Source organism: Dermacentor silvarum, chromosome 5 (genome assembly GCF_013339745.2).
Source record: "Dermacentor silvarum isolate Dsil-2018 chromosome 5, BIME_Dsil_1.4, whole genome shotgun sequence".
NCBI classification, from domain to species: domain Eukaryota; kingdom Metazoa; phylum Arthropoda; class Arachnida; order Ixodida; family Ixodidae; genus Dermacentor; species Dermacentor silvarum.
Window position 1 is genome coordinate 31,377,617 of NC_051158.1, and position 18,200 is coordinate 31,395,816.

Here is an 18,200-nt window from a genome sequence, read left to right on the forward strand (position 1 = left end):
ACTGACCCAGAGCCTTCTGTGTGGAAGAAAATGAAGTATTTATTTTGTTCCGTAGCAAAAATAAACAATTTGACACATACTCTCACCAACTCTTGCATGCATAACAACACAGTCGACGGGCTTGGCACCATGAGAGCACAATAACTTGTGGTCCCAAACATATTGCTGCGCAGCTGCTGACAACGGCAGTTAAAAAACCTCGCGAATTTGTCTAAAATCATTGTAGCAACTTGTGTATTGCTGTATGCTGGGTACCAATAACTTAAATATTGGCTGTTGTGCGTGAACGGATGTGATGTCAACTTTTGTCAGCGCACATGCATAGAAATCCAGTGCGAGATGTGAAAAAGAATTCGCGCAGTAAACACCAAATAAGGACATTGCAAATATGTACACGAAAACCATCTCCTTCAACAGCGTTGCCTTAGCGTCACGCAGCAGCCTTGGTTTGCAATCCTGCTGTACAATAATTTCGAAGCACGCTTGGTGACAAAAACGAGGAAGCAGACAAGACGGCTACGTTGAAACAAATGCGGAATGAGCGACGAACGCTGTCTCTGCTCAGACATCCACATAGCCGGGCATGAAGAAAGTGAGCGCGAAGGCTTCCACTTCCTCGCGGAGCTGGTTTATCCGCTCCACATAGACCGGATCCGTCTCGAGCTTTGCCTTGAAGTCCTTCAGGGTTGGCCCCGAGTTGGCCTTGACTTCCAGGGCGAGGGACAGCCCTGAAAACCCACAAAAAGGTCATGATCATCAGCCTACTTGGGACCATTGCAGGACAAAGGCCTCTACCAGTCCCAAGCTTCACTGCTGCTCTTGTAGTAATAACTACACAATATCATTTCGTGCTATTACTTTCAGTATTTGCGGAAAGCTTGTACGGCAGTGCTGGTGCTTGTGTATGGCCACAGCCCAGAGATGTCGAAATGACGGGAACGCTGAAAAAAATGAGTATCTCGGACAATATCCCCTCCTGTGCAGTCGTGAATTCAGTTGTTCTCGGGCTGTGCACTCCGTTTGCAACAAATAAATGGCATCAAGGACCTTTGCTCTTTCTAGTCTAACCTCAACCATGCAGTATGAGCGCTAAAACATTGAATTCTTTAAGAATGCATAGTGATTTCCAGCATCCATAAGCCTAGTAGGACTTGCTATCATTCAAAGATCATGTCAAAAAAAGGAAGCACATTCTGATGCACAATTTATTTTTGTCTCTGTAAAAGTGATATCAAGGTTGTACTATTACAGAACACGGCGTGCCTTGTTGCCTAAATATTTAATTATTTTTGTTTTTTGTTATGAGGCAAAACAGGCAGTAATATTATGAAACTTTTTCGTAAAGATTCTCGCTTTTCGGGCACAACAGTGCTGAAGACGAGGAAACCAAAAGCGAAAATCGATCGGTACTACTTGGCAATCTAATACAACTGAGAAGCTTTGGCCTCAAAGCTATTGCGTGCAAAGACAAAATGCTGTCTGCGAGTTTGACTAATGTGAACTATATGGAACCGCCCCCCCCCCCCCCCCCCCCAACAATACCCGGTTCCGACTCTGGCATCGCGAGCCTCAGCACAACAGCGCAGCTGCCATCTGTTGCAAATGGATGGATAAACGAATGGCCACGTTCGACCCACTTCCTTGTTCATAGCTAGCGCTTGTTTGCAGTGAAAATGGCGACGCACGCTCCTACCTTTGTGGATGAATTCAGCCACCTTGACGATGTCATTCTCCTTGAGGCCCCGCGTGGTGAGAGCGGGGGTGCCCAGGCGGATGCCGCCAGGGTTGAGCGCACTCTTATCGCCGGGCACGGTGTTCTTGTTGCAGGCGATGGACATGAGCTCGAGCACGCGCTCCGCACGCGATCCGTTGAGGCCCGTGGGTCGTAGGTCGACCCAGACTAAGTGGTTGTCTGTGCCCCCTGCGAGAGTTGCGGGCGCATGAGTGCCACATGCAAAGATCTACAAGATAGCATGCAGGTAGGTGTGGTAATATTAGATAGAGAGCCTAAAAAACAGGTTTGCAAGGGAGTGGGTAGAGGAGAGAGAGCGAGAGGCCCTAGAAGAAGGAGGGCAGAAAAAAGCAAAAAAATGTAATTAAAATATAATAAAATAATACCACTTGAAATCTTCATTTCACTTTTGAGTCCTACTTGTCCAGAAAAATGAGTCGCCTTGAATCTACTTCTGGCTTTTTATACTTAGTCAAACTAACACCTAAAGTTCTGAGAGGAAGCCAATTGATTGAAGGTAATCAAACAAGTAATCAAGTGCTTGACCTTGCATTGGTCAAACTACAAAGCCCCTGTTGCAATGACAATGGCTCCTTACACTGTAGAGCATAGAGGGATGAAATGGCCATGTACAAGGCAAATATGGCAACAATCTGTCAATGCCTTTTGAAACTACGGCGCATATTAGGTCCCTGGCACTCTCTATCAAAGCAATATTAGAGCCTCGAATGAGGTAACTGGAGAGCATACAGAGCTTTGATCTGCACTAGGCTTCAATGGACTAATGATGACAATAAAAGCCAATAAAGACAAAACATTTCAGCACTGAGCTGGGTTTTCTAGCATAGGAAAGTTTTGTGGCATCCTGCACAGCAATCGCGCAGGGCTGCTGGGTGTTGCAGGCCAACAAATGTAAGACTGAAATGATAAGCGCATAGATTTTTATCCACCAACAACAGAAAGTGCAGGCAAGCAGATACTGAAGCATTGAATTGCTCATTGTGCAATTTCACACGAAATTATGCAGATATGCTGTATTGCAGTGAATTTCTGAAGCTCAAGAGGGCCAGTCGGTATGGCATTCCGTACAGTACCAACATGCGAGACAATAGAAAAGGTGACATAGGAGCGCTGTGTTGCTGTCTCCTCTGTCGTCTCTGTTTTCACTTTGGTGTGGTTTACAAGTATGGGGGAAAAAAAAGGGGGAAAAAAAAAACATTCACACTCCTGCAATCACGATCTTACTCTCTCTCGGTGTTATCAGTGGTACTTAGCTTTTACGGGTTAAATACACTGCATAGGAACCTCCACCCAGAGATAAAGAAGAGCTCCACGATAGAGGGGCAGGACAAACACCAGATAAGCGTCCAGGGTTTCAGATAACGATGTCCTTATCTATGGTTACCTACGTATTCGGCAAACTCGCTTCCCCCGCAAGCAATGTGCAAGGCTAACGTGCGAGCAAACACGGAAAGGATTCAGATCACATACAGGGTGGTTACACTGCTGGCACTGCATCAGAAACCACAAAACGACACACTCCAGATAGCGCTTGTGTTACACAGCCACCTCTTGTTATCGGATGGCACACGCACTTCAAAGACTGTGCAAGCATAGTGTGCCGCAAAACCTCGTGATCTGAGATGGAGAATGTAGACTACGGCCTAAACGCTTTCTGAGCAAGGGAAGGTAGAAGATCTTGGTGCTAACCTGAATTTGTACTTCTTACAAAGACAGTTTTGAGTTTCGTATGAGACACGGAGCATAACCAGGTCCTGTGAACTACACCTTTGTTTATGTGCAAAGTCTTACCTTGTGCATACTGTCACGTAGTGACGGTGAAGAACCAGACAGAAGCAAAACTGCGAGTCACAAATTTAACGCTTAATTGGGCAAAACTTATGCCCACAAAAATCGAGTGATGCCCGAGGAAAAATGATAGAGGAGAGCACAGACGTCAGTCGTTGAAATCTCATCTACAGGTCGAGGTGGTCGGCTATTTGTGTGCAACTTGTCGCACATTCCAGCACAATCGCTAGTGCTCGCGTGTGTTCCAGAATGTACACTAGTATTCGTGTTGCGTGCTAAATCTAATTAGGCAAGATACTCTCGCTATAGAATTGGCGACAACATTCGGGAAAGTTCCGATACATGTAGGCATGTACCGAGCCAAGCGATAATGTGGCAACAGCGTATAGCCGGGGAAAAATTCCTGATAAATTTAAACAGAAAAAGCAGAAATGTTCACGTTAGACAACCAGTGCACTAATTTCAAAAAGTTTGTCACAATTAATTAAGAGAGGAAACTGAATTCAACCGATCATAGCAAGCAGAATTTTAATTCAGGGCCTCGATTTTTTTTTTTTACAAGGATTGTCAAAAATCAACAAGGTAAAAAAAGAAACAGCTAAAGCACGAAGTTTACAAATTTATAACTTGCGAACAAAAATAGGTACAGTCAAACACCTTCATAACGAAGTGCTTGGGACCTCCAAAATCCTTTATTGTAACGATAACGCACTGTACCAATCGCATAGAGCAGGCTAAGCATGTGCACCAAAAGAAAGCCTCTAGTTTTAATGAACGCAGGATATAACGAAAGTATTTTCAATGTCAATGTTGACTTCGATATAACGAGGTTTCAGTACTACACCAGCGCGGATGTCTTCGCTTTGACAAATTCGTTTTTTTTCCCTCTTGAATCCCTGCACCGAAAACGTTTTTGATCAGAAGCATCTTCTAGAGAAAAAGGACACATGCTTTCAGCTGTTTATGCAATGGGGTTTGCGGTGACAGGTGGCATTACGAACCTGAGACGCATGAGTAGCCACGGTCCTGAAGTTCCTTGGCAAGAGTCTTGGCGTTCTTGACGACCTGCTCCTGGTAGGCCTTGAACTCGGGGGTGCTGGCCTGCTTGAGCGCAGCTGCGATGCCTGAAACAAAACAAAAAATTCAAGGGGCACTTAGTTATCCCTACGTGGATTAATGCAAAAGCATTGCGACCACCAAAGGTCGAGGGTTCGACTCCCACCAATGGTCGTGGGTTCGAGTGGCGGAATGAACTCTAGCTTAATTAAAAACTGTGCCTTAATTAACTACACCTTAAATAACTGTACCTTAATTAACACCAAAGGTTGAAGGTTCGAGTGCCGTAACAAACTCTAGCTTAATTAAACTGTGCCTTAATTAACTTTGCCTTAATTCACGTCACCAACTGCCTCGACTGGCTCACTTGGACCATTGTGGTCAAGCCAACGCCCGATTTTCCACCTCATGAGCCATATAATGCTTTCGCATTAATAAGAAGCCAGTGGTGCTTATGTCTTCCCTTTCTATGAGCTGCCCGTAACCTTGTATGCTACACTTAACTCAGAACCTGACTCCAAGTCTGAAAGCCGAAATATATTTGACTGGGCACTCCAGAGTGCTCCGACGGCGATACTAGGGACGTGCATGACGTAATGGGAATCCTGGCTCTGTCCCAAACGTGCAAGCTATGTAGTATGAAGTAATTTGACAGGCCGTTTCAGAATGCTCTGACAGCGATACTAGGGCTGAACGAAACAGACTTACAGCTGCATCAAGAGAAACAGAGGATAAAACACTGTTGATCACCTTTCATTATTGCCACGTGAGCCCTCATATGAACCGATTAGAACTGGCCGAGGACTACTATTTCTGAAAACGCTGGACCTCACGTCATCGACATTATTGCGACACAGAGGAAAATTTGGTGACCTGGTGTAGCAAGCAAAGCTCTAGGTATGACAACGTGGCTCATAATGAAATAAGGAGTGCTGCACACATTTTTTGGGGGGATGTGCTCGGCCTGTGGCAGCTGACTGCCAATGACTACCAGCTTGGAACCGCCAATGTGGCAGGGTGTTGTCTTACACGGGCCTACTGGACATAAACCAGTGTGTGTTTAGGTTCTGTCTTGTTGTGGCAGGCACTCAAGTAGCATGTCAGTGTTGTCTTACCAAGAGGAGAAGAAGGGAAAAGGGGGGGGGGGGGTGAGGGGAGGCTGTATCCGCTTATACTGGAAATAAAGCAGTGTGTGTGGTTCTCTAGACACAGGGTTGCGACTCTGAGCACAATAAGCTCTCGATAGCAGTCACAGTGAGAACAAAGCCAGCATGTCATGAGGCATCCCCATCTCATATACCAAAATTGAATCTGGTTCGTAGAAACAAGTATCATAGCAAATTATTTAGGGGTACTCTGATGCTAGGCAGTACATTCTTTATTAGGGTTCAGAGGGTTTTCACGTTCATATCACCTTCAAAAAAAAGAAAGAAGACACGTCAGAAATGTCCTATCAGTACTTACAGTCTCTCTCTACATATAGAACTACTACAAGAAATAACGACGCATAGGCACAGTACCTGCAATGACATTGTTGTGGGGTCCACCCTGGAGTCCCGGGAAAACAGCCTGCTTGATCTTCTCTTCGAGGTCATACATGACCTTCACGCCGGTCTTTGATTCAGACCGCACGCCTGCAAGAAAGCAGAAATGTGCTTGTCCCGAAATGACTCCGTACAAATATCGAGCTGCGATAACTTAACGATTCTGTTCCAACCATAATCCTTTTTGCACTTTGTCATCGACCTTATAGCAATGCCCTGCCTATGTCGTAATCAGAACTGGCAGGCTTGAAACGGCCTGCGACAGGGATGGAATAGAATCGGCTAAAAATAACTGTTAGGTCGTGCTAACTCTAGTGTGTATGATAAGAATGAAAGTGAATTTGGTCAAAAGAAATTTTGCGTTACACTGACCATGGTTTGACGAGTAAAATAATGTCAGATTCAGAGGAACTTGAAGTGCAACTCATAGATAAGACTCAAGGAATAGACACAAGTTACCCAGAGTTGACTGATGACAATCTTGGAACTTAGAACTTGGATAACTTGTCAATCCACTTAGAACATGCAAGTTGACTGCACTATCTGAAACCAGAACATCAAATGCGAGAAAGGAACATTTCCTCCCACTCACCCTATGTTGTATTGTACTGTCTACTAAATGAATGAATGAATGAATGAATGAATGAATGAATGAATACTCTACCTTTGCGGAAGAAGATGAGCCCTGCCCGGGGTCCCCGCAGGGTCTTGTGTGTGGTGGTTGTGACAATGTCGCAGTACTCGAAAGGGTTGGGCGCCACCTGCGCGGCCACCAGGCCACTAACGTGAGCCATGTCAGCCATCAGCAGAGAGTTGTTCTCGTTGGCGATCTCGCGGAACCGCTTGTAGTCCAGATGACGGGGGTAGCAGCTCACGCCTGCATGCGACGGTACCGACCTTATTTTTCAAGGGCAAAGAAGTGATGTGCATTAATGCGTTGTGTTCGCTTATAGGTTTGCGTATTTTATGAATACTTTGTAGTGCACAGGTATAAAAATGAAATGATGAGATTGATAATTGAATTGAATAGATAAACTTGGCCAAGAGTGCGTTACTACTCCTTTGAAATCCTCATCGAGGAAGGAACTGTCATTCCTTGCTGGCTCATAGCTTGCGCATGCTTGATATTGTCTCGGGTATAAAAACACCGTGATCCAGCTTCTAATAAATCATTGTTGAAAGTAGTGCTTGTGCATGTCTCCTCTGCTGCTCGTTGCGCTTAAGGTTTCTGCATTGAATACCATAAATGTTATGTTACATTTCTGAAGTTTCCCAAGACCTGCGTTTTTAGGACCACACATGCTGCAGTGCACGCCTAACCAGCCATCGCATCCTTCGTTAACATTATCACAGTGTTGTCTGTGTGTAATGTAACATTGTGTAATGTAACATCTGTGTAATCTAATGTGTAACTGCTCATCGCAGCAACACATTCTCACGCACCGGCAATAATGAGCTTGGGCTTGAACAGAGCAGCTGTCTGCTGCAGCTTGTCGTAGTCGATGAGGCCCGTCTGCGGGTTCACCTTGTACGGCATCGACTCGAAGAAGATGGACGTCGCCGAGATCTTCTTCTTGTCGGTGAAGAAGCCGTGGGTCAGGTGGCCCCCGTCGGGCAGGTCCAGGCCCATGATCCGTCCGTGTGGTTCGACGACGCCCGTGTAGACGGCGAAGTTTGCTGGAGACCCAGAGTAGGGCTGCACGTTGACGCCCCAGAGCTGGGGGTCCAGACGGTACGCCTCCAGGGCTCGCTTCTGGCACATGAGTTCGATTTCGTCGATGAACTCGTTGCCACCAGTAGTACCTGCCAACGGGATTGGCACGTTGCAGTGCATGGTCAGCAGCAAATAAGATGTGACGATCACAGTGTGCGCAGCTTTTATGCTCAGCTCCAATACTGACATGGCTTCCAGGATTAGGTATGTTACACTGCTCTATTTCGGAGGCTGCAGTATCAGCACTGGGGCATTGTTATCGTCCAAAAGATAGTGCCACTGCCTGACCACTCAGAGAAAAGTCTGGAGACAATTCAGCACATTGAAATGGAATGTCAAGAAAATTCCCCCAGTCAGTACCATACGGAAGGTCTACCTTCCAGAAGCACTGGGGCAAAAAGCGGATGGGGGCATTGACTAATCGGCAGTCAAGATAAGCAAGAGGCGTTTAGAGTATTGGCGTACAAAAAAAAAAAAAAAAAAAAGCAGTGAAGAGATAGAGCCGTGTAGTTACAAATTTAGGCAACTAATGTAGTAAAACCTGGTTAGCTCAAAGAGGGTAGGTGTCTATTTGTCAACACCCCATTTCAAAAGTTATGCCATTAGAGATCATCATCACCCCCCCCCCCCCCCCATCATAAGATTTCTCTACTTCTTCCCCCCCAAATGCACGAGAAATCCAGCCAATAGTAATACTGTTAATGATGCGTCACAATAAGGATGAAAACTGGCGTGAACTAAGACAGAGAGCAAGCACAAACTTTTGAGCAAAGCTGTAGGCTCCCTGCTGTGCATGCAGGAATAAATATTTGGCTCAGGTATTCAAGGAAGCAATCTCTAGCTACTGGACAGGTTCATCTACAATGTTCAAAGAGTCCGGACGCCCAGCCCCTTTAAGCAAGAGAAAAACAGGGTTCGGACATCGCGTGTAGTTGCCCAACAAAAATGTCCTACTGCATCATCATCTCCCGACACGGAAAAACAATCCTCTGCACGTGGAGTTTTCAACAAGGATGCATGTTCAAGGATTGCACACATAATCTCTGCAATCGTATTCTTTTAAACACAACGCACTGTTGGGCCAGTTGTTTCATACTTTACAATTTGTTCGTCCCACGTTTGTTCCGTCTTCTTTGCCCTAGTGTTGTCATCGCTAGCGCTAAATCACATTTTGAAGTACCAAATGTTCTAACAGTCTGCCAAAAGATGCCAGACAGTTTCCCTTCAAAGTCAAGGACAAACCCAGAGAAAATGTTGGGACATTAAAAGCGCTGTTTCACACTAAATGCTTGTTTCAGATTTCCATAACAAGCCCCACAAATTTCACCTCGAGATTTCAAATGATGTGAAACTGTTTTTGGATCTTGTAACCACACATATATGAAAAATCCCCCAAATTGAACAAACAAACTAACAAACTAACCAAACAATGAAACAAACAAACAATTAAACAAACAAACAAAGACTACTAAGGCATGGCCTCACCTTTGCCCAGGGTACCCCTCTGAGTACTTGTTGGTGAGGCAGGTCCCAAGGCACTGGGTGACTGCCAGACTAGTGAAGTTCTCGGAGGCGATCATCTCAAGGCCACGCAGCTGCCGCTGCTTCTCCTTCAACACAAGCTGGTGAAGCTCTTCATCGCACTTCTCTAAAGGCTGTTGCATAAATCCAGGCTCCATGGCCGAGTCTGAAAAAGTGCATGTATGAGTGAAACCGGTGAGAACTATGGCAAATGAGTTCTGCAGAAGCTCACAAAGTGGAGGAAAGTCCATGAAAGGGAAAAATTGTCATCCGCCCGTAAGTAGCATGAACCTACAAAGGTAACCAATACGCGTTTCTCAGAAAGAACGCTTCTCAGTTGAAGAAAACTACGTCCTGGTTTGGGAATTTTTCTTCAACTGCAAAGCTTTCCAAGAAACCCGTACGGGTTTCCTTTGTAGCTTTGTTTTTCTTACGGGTGGACGGAAATTTCCTCCTTTCAATAAGAACTGTCCCCAATGAAATCATTGCTGTCAATGGCCAAGTCAAGGTGTCAACAAAAAGACACTGTGGAGCCCTTACGGGTTACTTAGTCACCACATAAGCCTAAGGTATAAAAGGACAGAGCCCTTACCCAAGCTTTTTGGCCACTATGTACGCCTTCCTAAGTAGCGACCAAGGAACCCTCCAAAACATCTCTCCCTTTACGCTTTGACTCAGTCAGCAATTTTTTTCATTATGAAACCAGATCATATAAACTTCCCCAAAATTTTGACTTAATTGTTAATCGTAGTTGTCTACCCCAAAGCTACTCTCAATAGAGAATGGTACTGAACTACACGAGTCATTTCATAGCAAAGGTCTGTTGTGTAGGCATGTGAGTGTAAACATGATTCGTGCATTTATTGGTACACAAAACCCTAAACTAAATCCCTCGCCTTGGTGGCTAGATCCTAAATGAAGGTGAACATGCAATAAGATCAATCAGTTAAAAACTAAACATGCAATTCACAAAAAAAGACAACCCTTTATGAAAGTTACTTTTGCTATAGTGACCTTTACTACATGTCACGAGACTTATGGTTTAGTGTAAGCAAATAATTATCTTCCATAGTTGAGCCTGGTCACACCATAATGAAGAAATTGAGATTCAAGATGCCGAAAGAATGCAGCAGACATTCTAGAAATGTAAAGTTGAAGTGGGTGCAATCAGGGTAGTAACCTAAGAATAGAAGAGCTTGCACAACACATGATAAGGATACCCCGAAAAACACTTAAGTGGGAATCAAAAGTGACTTGCTGAAACGACATCTGGTAACAACCGTCAAGTGGAGAGACCAGTATAATCGGCTCACATTAGAGCAAAGCTGGAGCTTAAAATAACTATGATGCTATACATAACCTCTACGCAAAGAAACTTCATAAGCGTGCTAGCTGACACTATTACCTTCACAAGAGGATCAAATGTCTTTTAAAAGGAATGGCTGAAGAGTTCCCATTCAGCTGAACAGTGGTACACAAGATAGATGTAAGCTTTCAAAAGCCTCTGACATTTCACCATGGCACTTCATAGAACTATTACAAAGAGTAAGCAATGTTGAGTTTTAATCTGAAAGAGTCAGATGAAAGTCAAAGATGTAAGTTAACAGAACAGAGAATACCGCAATGCTCATTCACCACTGAATAAAAAAACGAAACCTACAGCCCCAGCAGCGGCCGCAAAAGAGAAAAACTTGAAACTGCCTAAGTGTACATACCTGGTATTCTCATAAATATGAATAGATCAAAAACACTTCAGAAATGGCAAAATGTGAGCGGGAGCTGTGCGGACACCACTTCACAGGAACAAGCACGCACACCGAGTGACGGCTAACGAAGACCGTCGGGATGATCTTGTGCTTGCCCTGATAAGTGGTTCTTCAGTCTGGCCTGACCCTTATCAGGAGCGCGCCATAAACGTCAGGCTGATAAGATGGCCACAATTCCAGAACCGACACGATCTAAGAGTTGCAGCTCTAGTTTCACTTTCCCGAGCTTAGGTTTATTGGTTCCAATTTGTTACACACACGTTATGGCAAAATGCTGCAGGATGTTTCAAATGTAACAAATTCAAAGCTTTTAAGATGCGGAAAATTAACATGGCACTGCGTCCAATAGGTTATTCTGTAATCAGTATACGTAACATACAATGACAGGAGGAAGCTTGGCTGCTGCTGTTTAGGTCTGATAACAGTGCTTTTATTGAGGAGTGATAAGGTCCTATCTTTTCGTGTAAGATGGCATTTTTGTGGTTGAGTCTGACACAATTGTAATTGAATCAGAAGCTGTATACTGTCTACATTTAATGTCGACACAGTCAGCTTTGCTTCAAAATAAATAAACCGTATCATAGGCAAACACAAAACCACGTAGCCACAGCTTGAACGGGCAAATATCTGTTTACAACTACAGTGCGGTTTAAATTATACTGACGTGCATAAAGTGCTCAAAACTCGATCCTAATACGCTGTGTTAAATTTTTGTAGTGCACACGTGCCTCCTGCGAGCAGTACATCAAAACATGGACATGTTGTCCATGTTTCACAATTCACAAACATGTTGTCCAAAGACGTGAAGAGAAAATGTGCACAAATATGTTACTGCCTTGATAACTGAGGCCACTTCATGGCACCTTAAATTCTGAAACCAATCGCTCTAGGCATGCAAATGTTTGAGCTTGACGGCCGCACATTGCTTTTTTTTTCTTCCAAAATTACTCATTTCTTGAGGATACAGTTGCTGGAAGTACAACCGGCCACAAAAGTTTACGGACCACCGGATCTCAGAAAACTTTCAGATTCCCGAGCAGCCTGTAACAGTGAGTAGCCAGTAAAACTGTACACGACACTGTTGATAACGCATTCTAGTTGAAGCCCGAAATGCAAATACCAGGCTGCATTGTAAGGCTGCGGTGATATTCAGCTTTTCCCCAGATTTCACGGTCTGTAAATTATTTTGTGGCCGAGTGTATACCTCTGTGACACGAGCTGCATGTCTGTAGCTCCCAAGCACAATGTCAACAGTGTGTGTGTGTGTTGGTGCATCTTTTCTTTCTCTTTCACGAAACACACTATAAGGAAGAACTTTGGGCGAACTAACATGAAACGACTGCGAAAGCACGTGCGTGGTTGTGCCGAGCGCAAAGTCAAGGCCGCAATTATACTTGCCATCTCGCTCGCCTTACGAAAGGGGGGAAGCTCTCACGAGACGCCCAAGGCGAGACCACTACGCAAGCAAGACCGGCACATACGTCGACACGGCGCGATAGCCGATATCTCCGTATCAGCTCGCGCACGCTCGCGCGCGCTCCTTCGCGTGTACCGATAGAGGAGGCACTCTTTATCTCCGCAGCGGCGAGACGAACCGACAACCAGAGGGTGGGCGATACGTCAGTCGCGATGAGTGACGAAGCGCTTTTCCCGTAATCTCTGAAGCAGTGCGGCGACCTGTCTGTCGTTTGGTTATTTTGCGACCTTCTCTTGTCCCCTTTAACGCATGCCTGAAAGACTTCGCGTCGGCCGGAACATATACGAACGTATCAGTAATCAATACATGGATCCAATCCGTCAGTCAATTACTTCACGTCTGGAGTATGACGCGCGATACCATTGAAGCTGTGACGATTACTTCAGGTGGTGCAACCTGACGGAGTACGTACGACGTTAGATCACACGCCGGGGGCAATTAATGCACGGATATAAGCACCGTTTTTTAACATCCACTGACTGCTATCATATGGATTAATTGTTGCGATATATATTGAAGCAAATTAACACGAGAAAATGCGCGATGAATTCTGAGTGCATGGGTATATGCGCTACGCACATTACCGTCGATCTCGCGATTGTCCGCGCGCATTGAGTTCACTCGTCGGTAGTAAAGCATAAAATTGAGTAAGTACGTGGTTCACGCTGTCATAAATACTTACAGTTTCGAACGGGGACCGATGACGCGTCACCTCCAGCCGCCGACATCGCTGCAAACTTCAATGCGCTCGAAATACGGTGCTGAAAAAAACACGGAATTAGCTTCGCCGCCGAAGTGTCGTCCGATGCGCGCTCCGTAGAAAGGCGATCGAGTGACTTTTTTGACGTGTGCGGAAGAGAGAAGGTGGAGAAAGAAGTGACGTCTGCTCTGCACGAACCGGCGTGCTCCGGTAACGACAATTATGACAACCTAGATATATATACGAGGCGTTTTCTTGCTCCTTCGGGTTCGGCGGGGTCGGCACGGGACAACGAACTCGCGAGCAAGCGGACGGGGTAGCTAACAGAAAAAGTGCTACCCTTCTGACCGGTTTGGGGCGGCGCGGCGGCACAAACTGCTGCCTGCTGCCCAACTTGACCACGTGCGGAAATCGGTCCCGGAAACTTTTCAGCGCGAACTAGTTTGTGACACCATACACGTACGTGACGCCCCGTAGAATTCGTCCCGGCGGCACGGACGTCGGCAGCGCCACGTCTGAACTTTACAAATTCAGTCGCACCGAAACGATGTCTCACACTGCAGCTGTTATTACGCTCTTTCGCATTCAAGCGAAAAGAAGGAAAAAAATGCACAACTCGGTGCGGCGGTATCACAAACTTTTGGAAGGATACGATAACAAGTTGTGTAACATTGATCGCCGTGCGCCATGTCACGCAACGTGTCTAGATTCAGCAGTGTTATATCAGGGGAGCGAGATATTTGCGTTGGAGCAATTTAGTTTGAAGGCGCGCGCTTTTTCGGCAAAAACGTCGCAGCGAAACAAACCGCGAATATGCAAAACCACGTGACCACGTGGACGCACCACGTGATTCACAATTCGCATACGTAGCCCGAGGCCTCTGGGGAGCAAACTTGCCCAAAAGTACCTAGGAGACCGAGTTGTTCTCAGTCATTTCGTAAGCTGCGGATTATGGAGGAAGGAAACTTCATGGTTGCGGATATGTCTGACGGTGCAACCACAGAACACCCATACAACTTGTGCAACCCCGCACAAATACAGCGCGACTACCGTCTTTAATCGTGCCTCTGTGCTGTTTTGCGCCCCATTAGAACGCATTCATCATGTTGACACCATGGAAGGATCGACGAAAGGGTATTACGTATTTTACTATATTATAATATTTTACTCTTATTTTGCATTTAATCGAGGGCAAAAATCGGAGGTGCTCCCGAGAATTTGGGCGTAGAAAACATCGTGCGCCACATATTGAGCTAGCTGTGCTTGGAGAAACTGTAAACCTAGACTATACTGGCGAATCCAGAGGAGAACTCTTGCTCCAGCAACCGCAAGATGTGCATCATCACGTCACAGTCATCTCCACAGTCAGCAGCATTAATTCATTGTGGAGTGACAAGTGAAAACTTAAAGATGCGTCAGAAAACGCGTGCTTCGGGTGAATCGAATCCGAAACCACGCTACAGAATGAGTTCCGCGCATGCGCAACGAAGAATCGGCAATGATCGCGGAAGAAGCAAAACTCCACGAAGGAAGGAAGAAACTGCAAAACTCGGACAGCCTGCTAGTGCATGCACGAGTTTCACGACGTTGATTGCGAACAATCCTCGCCCCCACAACAACAAAGCGCAAACAGAACTGCATCGAAAGCTTAAAGCTGGTAATCTTCTGCAGCTTCTGCGCATGCGCGAACTGACGCTACGTATAAAACTGAAAATTTGTCGTTTTTATCAAACTTATGCTCAACGTTTCCATTCTAGCTGCGGCATTAACGTTTAAATTTAGGTTTACAGACGAGAAAAATCAGAGTGATTACGTTTATTCAAAACCATTTGGCCCCGCAGAGGATTTTCGGCTACATAGTCTGCCAAGCCTGGAATCAATGAGCAGACGAATAAACATGGCGCTCGTCCGTGCATCATTGCGTCTGTGCCGACAGTCCGGATTTATCTCTGCGAGATGCATTTCCACGGCCCAAGCTTCGAGAGCGCAGTTTTCCATTCAAGACAAGGAGGACTTCAAGTCTAAAGTGCTAGAGAGCAAGAAACCGGTTGTCGTCAACTTCCGCGCTAAGTAAGAAACAGCACTCATTCCGGTCTCGTGGTCACGCCTGTGGTGACGTCCTTAGCTCATGGTTTAGCTGAGCACGTGAGCCCACACGTGCGCTTGATTGGCATTCTGTTAACATACCAGAAGTTGTTAAATGGTGACACACTGAATTATAGGGATATGTCGAGGGATCTTATCGTGTAACCGTTACGTCCTTCGTACGCGTTCAGGGGGGTCGATCCTGATGCAATACTCGAGGCTGATGTGAAACTGTATTTCCCTTTGAACGGTTAGCTGATGATCGCGTTATCTTGCCCGAATTTTGCGCGTTACAGCTGGTGTGGGCCCTGCAAAATGCTGACCCCTCGCTTGGAGGCTGCGGTGGACGCTAGGGGCGACAAGTTGGACCTTGCCAAAGTGGACATCGACGAGCAGGCTGACCTTGCCTTTCAGTACGAGGTGCGTGAATACCTTCAGAGGAAACACTACCTCGAGGGTCAACTTCTGTTACCCTATTCGAATACGCGTTCTCGTTAAACAAAATGTTTCACGAGATTAAACAACTGCTCAACCGATTTGAATTAAATTTAGTGGCATACAGTTGAGAAAGCTTAATCCTGCCGCCTGTGGGAAGCATAGTTTTTTTCATGTGGGGCTTCAAGTTTTTCAAGAATTTCCGAAAATTGGTAATTTTTCAAGAAAATAGAAGCCCAAAGATTACAAATCTGAACCTCTGCATCAAAAACAAACATAGAACTTTTATAAACTGCTTACATTAGAGCAGCATTTAAAGTGGACAGATATGATACAGACATGGTTTTTAGTAGCACAATGGAAAGGAAGAAGATCAAGTGCTCCTTCCTTCTGTCTTGCTATTTTTCCCATACACTCGTGGCCCCAAAAACCATGTCTCATCATTGAAGCCAACTAGCCCAACAAGAAGCTCAACAAATATGATATATTTGTTTACAGCGTTAGCTAAATTGTTACAAAGTTTTGCAAAAGCCCTACTCACAAAATAGTAGTTTCAATGTTGTCTTCTTTAAGCCCGTTTCACATGGTGCGATTTTGTCTGCGAATTCGCACGTGCGAATTCGCAGCTGAGGAAAATAGGCTGCTGGACCCTTTGTGCGTGCGTTTTTTCGATGTTCGGCGTGCTGAACTTCTCTGCGAAAAACGCAGATGCGTTAGTGGCCACTGTAGCGGTGGAAACAGACGACCAATAGGAGGCGGCTCGCTCATATGTTGTCGCCAGTCAAAATGCTTAACGAGTATGCGAAAAACGCAGCCGCCGTAGATCCATGTGAAACGGAATTGCGAATTTCGCATATGCGGAAATCGTAGCTGCGAAAAACGCACTGCAAAATCGCACCATGTGAAACGGGCTTTAGATGTCCCAATAAGTGCATTTTACAAAATCTACATGCTTTTCTGTTGCTACGATACAGAGTTGTAAACTTGATGTTAGAAATTTTTTTAAGTTTGCAGTATTCAGCATTTACTGTGCAAAAAAAAAAAAATAGGCCAAAATAAAAGGCTTGCTCCCTACGGTCGTTATTTTTTAACATTTTATTTTAAATGCAACAGACCTCATCAGATCGATGCATTGGTTGCCGAGAACAACAGCAACAACAACAACAAAAAAGCTATTCCTCTTGTCCCATGTTATATTTGGGTAGGAGCTGTAAGAGACAGAACGAGAGCTGGAGAATCTGACACGGTGGCTCAGTCCCTGTGGCGTTCTGCCACTAAGCATAACGTAACTAGTTCCATCCTCTGCTCCGGTGGCTGCGTTCCGATGAAGGTGCAACACAAAAGCGCTCTTATACCTGGGTGTAAATCTGCCTTAATGAACCCCAGGCTGTCAAAAGCTAGAGCCGGCCACTACAGCGTTTCTTATAGTGCTTTCGGAGGTTCGCTAGAGCAAAAAATTTCGGCCAGTACCTGTACACCACTACATCAACCTTGGCACATTTTACTGCTTTTCTTGACTAGAGGAGATAGGTCGACAACCATGGCTAGTTTTCAGCAAGCGAGGAAACTGTGGCTTGGACGGGTTGGATGCGGCTTTGTGCGAGAACTGCGAAGACTAGTACAGCTCAGGCTTGGGAGTTCAAATCACTGGGGATTTGCTGTAGGGAAGAAACAGTGGCACTTGCATGGCTGCCAGCTCTCCGAAAATTTCCATAAGGTTTATGAATTTGGGCTCGTTCTACTATTTTATGAATGTTTCGTAAGGCTTTACGAAAAACCAATTCTGTACGCGAAAAAGTTTCGCTCTTAGGTCTCTGACCATACACCCATGGAGGTCTTCTGATTGCGAAAGGACACCAGAGGGGTACCTGCTTTGTGCAAGTTTATTCAGACAAGTTGATGAAGTAGGCGAAGTAGCCAAAAGCAAGGTTGCTGTGATATAAAGACAGTATGTTGTTTGTAAGTTTGCTGCGTCTTAAGGTAAATCATCTTTAATAAAGTCGTATGTATCCCACAAAAGGTATGCGCTCTGGACAAACTAAACAAAAACATGCTTTTGCCCCCAGCCCTACCTTCCGGTGTTGTGTTCTTGAGATTTTAAAAAGTTAATGGCAAGTATGCAGTTGAAGACATCTCGTGTTTTTCCAGGTTGAAGCTGTCCCAGCCGTGATCATGTTCAAGGACGGCCAAGTGACAGACCGTTTCTTGGGTCTCAAGGACCCGGACCAGATCAATAGCTTTCTTGACAAGGCCGTCGGGGCGTGATCCAATTCTCCGTAATTCATCGCCGTAGTTTGTTCTCGTTAAGTGTTGTAAATAAAGTCCCCTTGTACAAGGTTGGCACACTGCATTGCAAGTAAA

At 45.3% G+C, this 18,200-nt stretch overlaps 2 protein-coding genes across 2 annotated transcripts; one reads left to right on the top strand and one right to left on the bottom strand.

The window, feature by feature from the left end:
* Positions 1-14: 14 nt before the first annotated feature.
* On the bottom strand, positions 15-13,877 carry LOC119453231 (serine hydroxymethyltransferase-like). The gene is given in 9 exon segments (XM_037715257.2): positions 15-728; positions 1,694-1,921; positions 4,543-4,665; positions 6,118-6,231; positions 6,806-7,018; positions 7,585-7,936; positions 7,938-7,944; positions 9,341-9,542; positions 13,302-13,877. Coding segments are annotated over 9 exon segments (1,452 nt in total). The 5' UTR covers positions 13,348-13,877; the 3' UTR covers positions 15-561.
* Positions 13,878-15,130: 1,253 nt separating this feature from the next.
* Positions 15,131-18,189, top strand: LOC119453234 (thioredoxin, mitochondrial). The gene is made up of 3 exons (XM_037715260.2): positions 15,131-15,389; positions 15,701-15,824; positions 17,988-18,189. The coding sequence occupies exons 1-3, from the start codon at positions 15,199-15,201 to the stop codon at positions 18,102-18,104; spliced, it is 432 nt and encodes a 143-aa protein (XP_037571188.1). The 5' UTR covers positions 15,131-15,198; the 3' UTR covers positions 18,105-18,189.
* Positions 18,190-18,200: the final 11 nt, after the last annotated feature.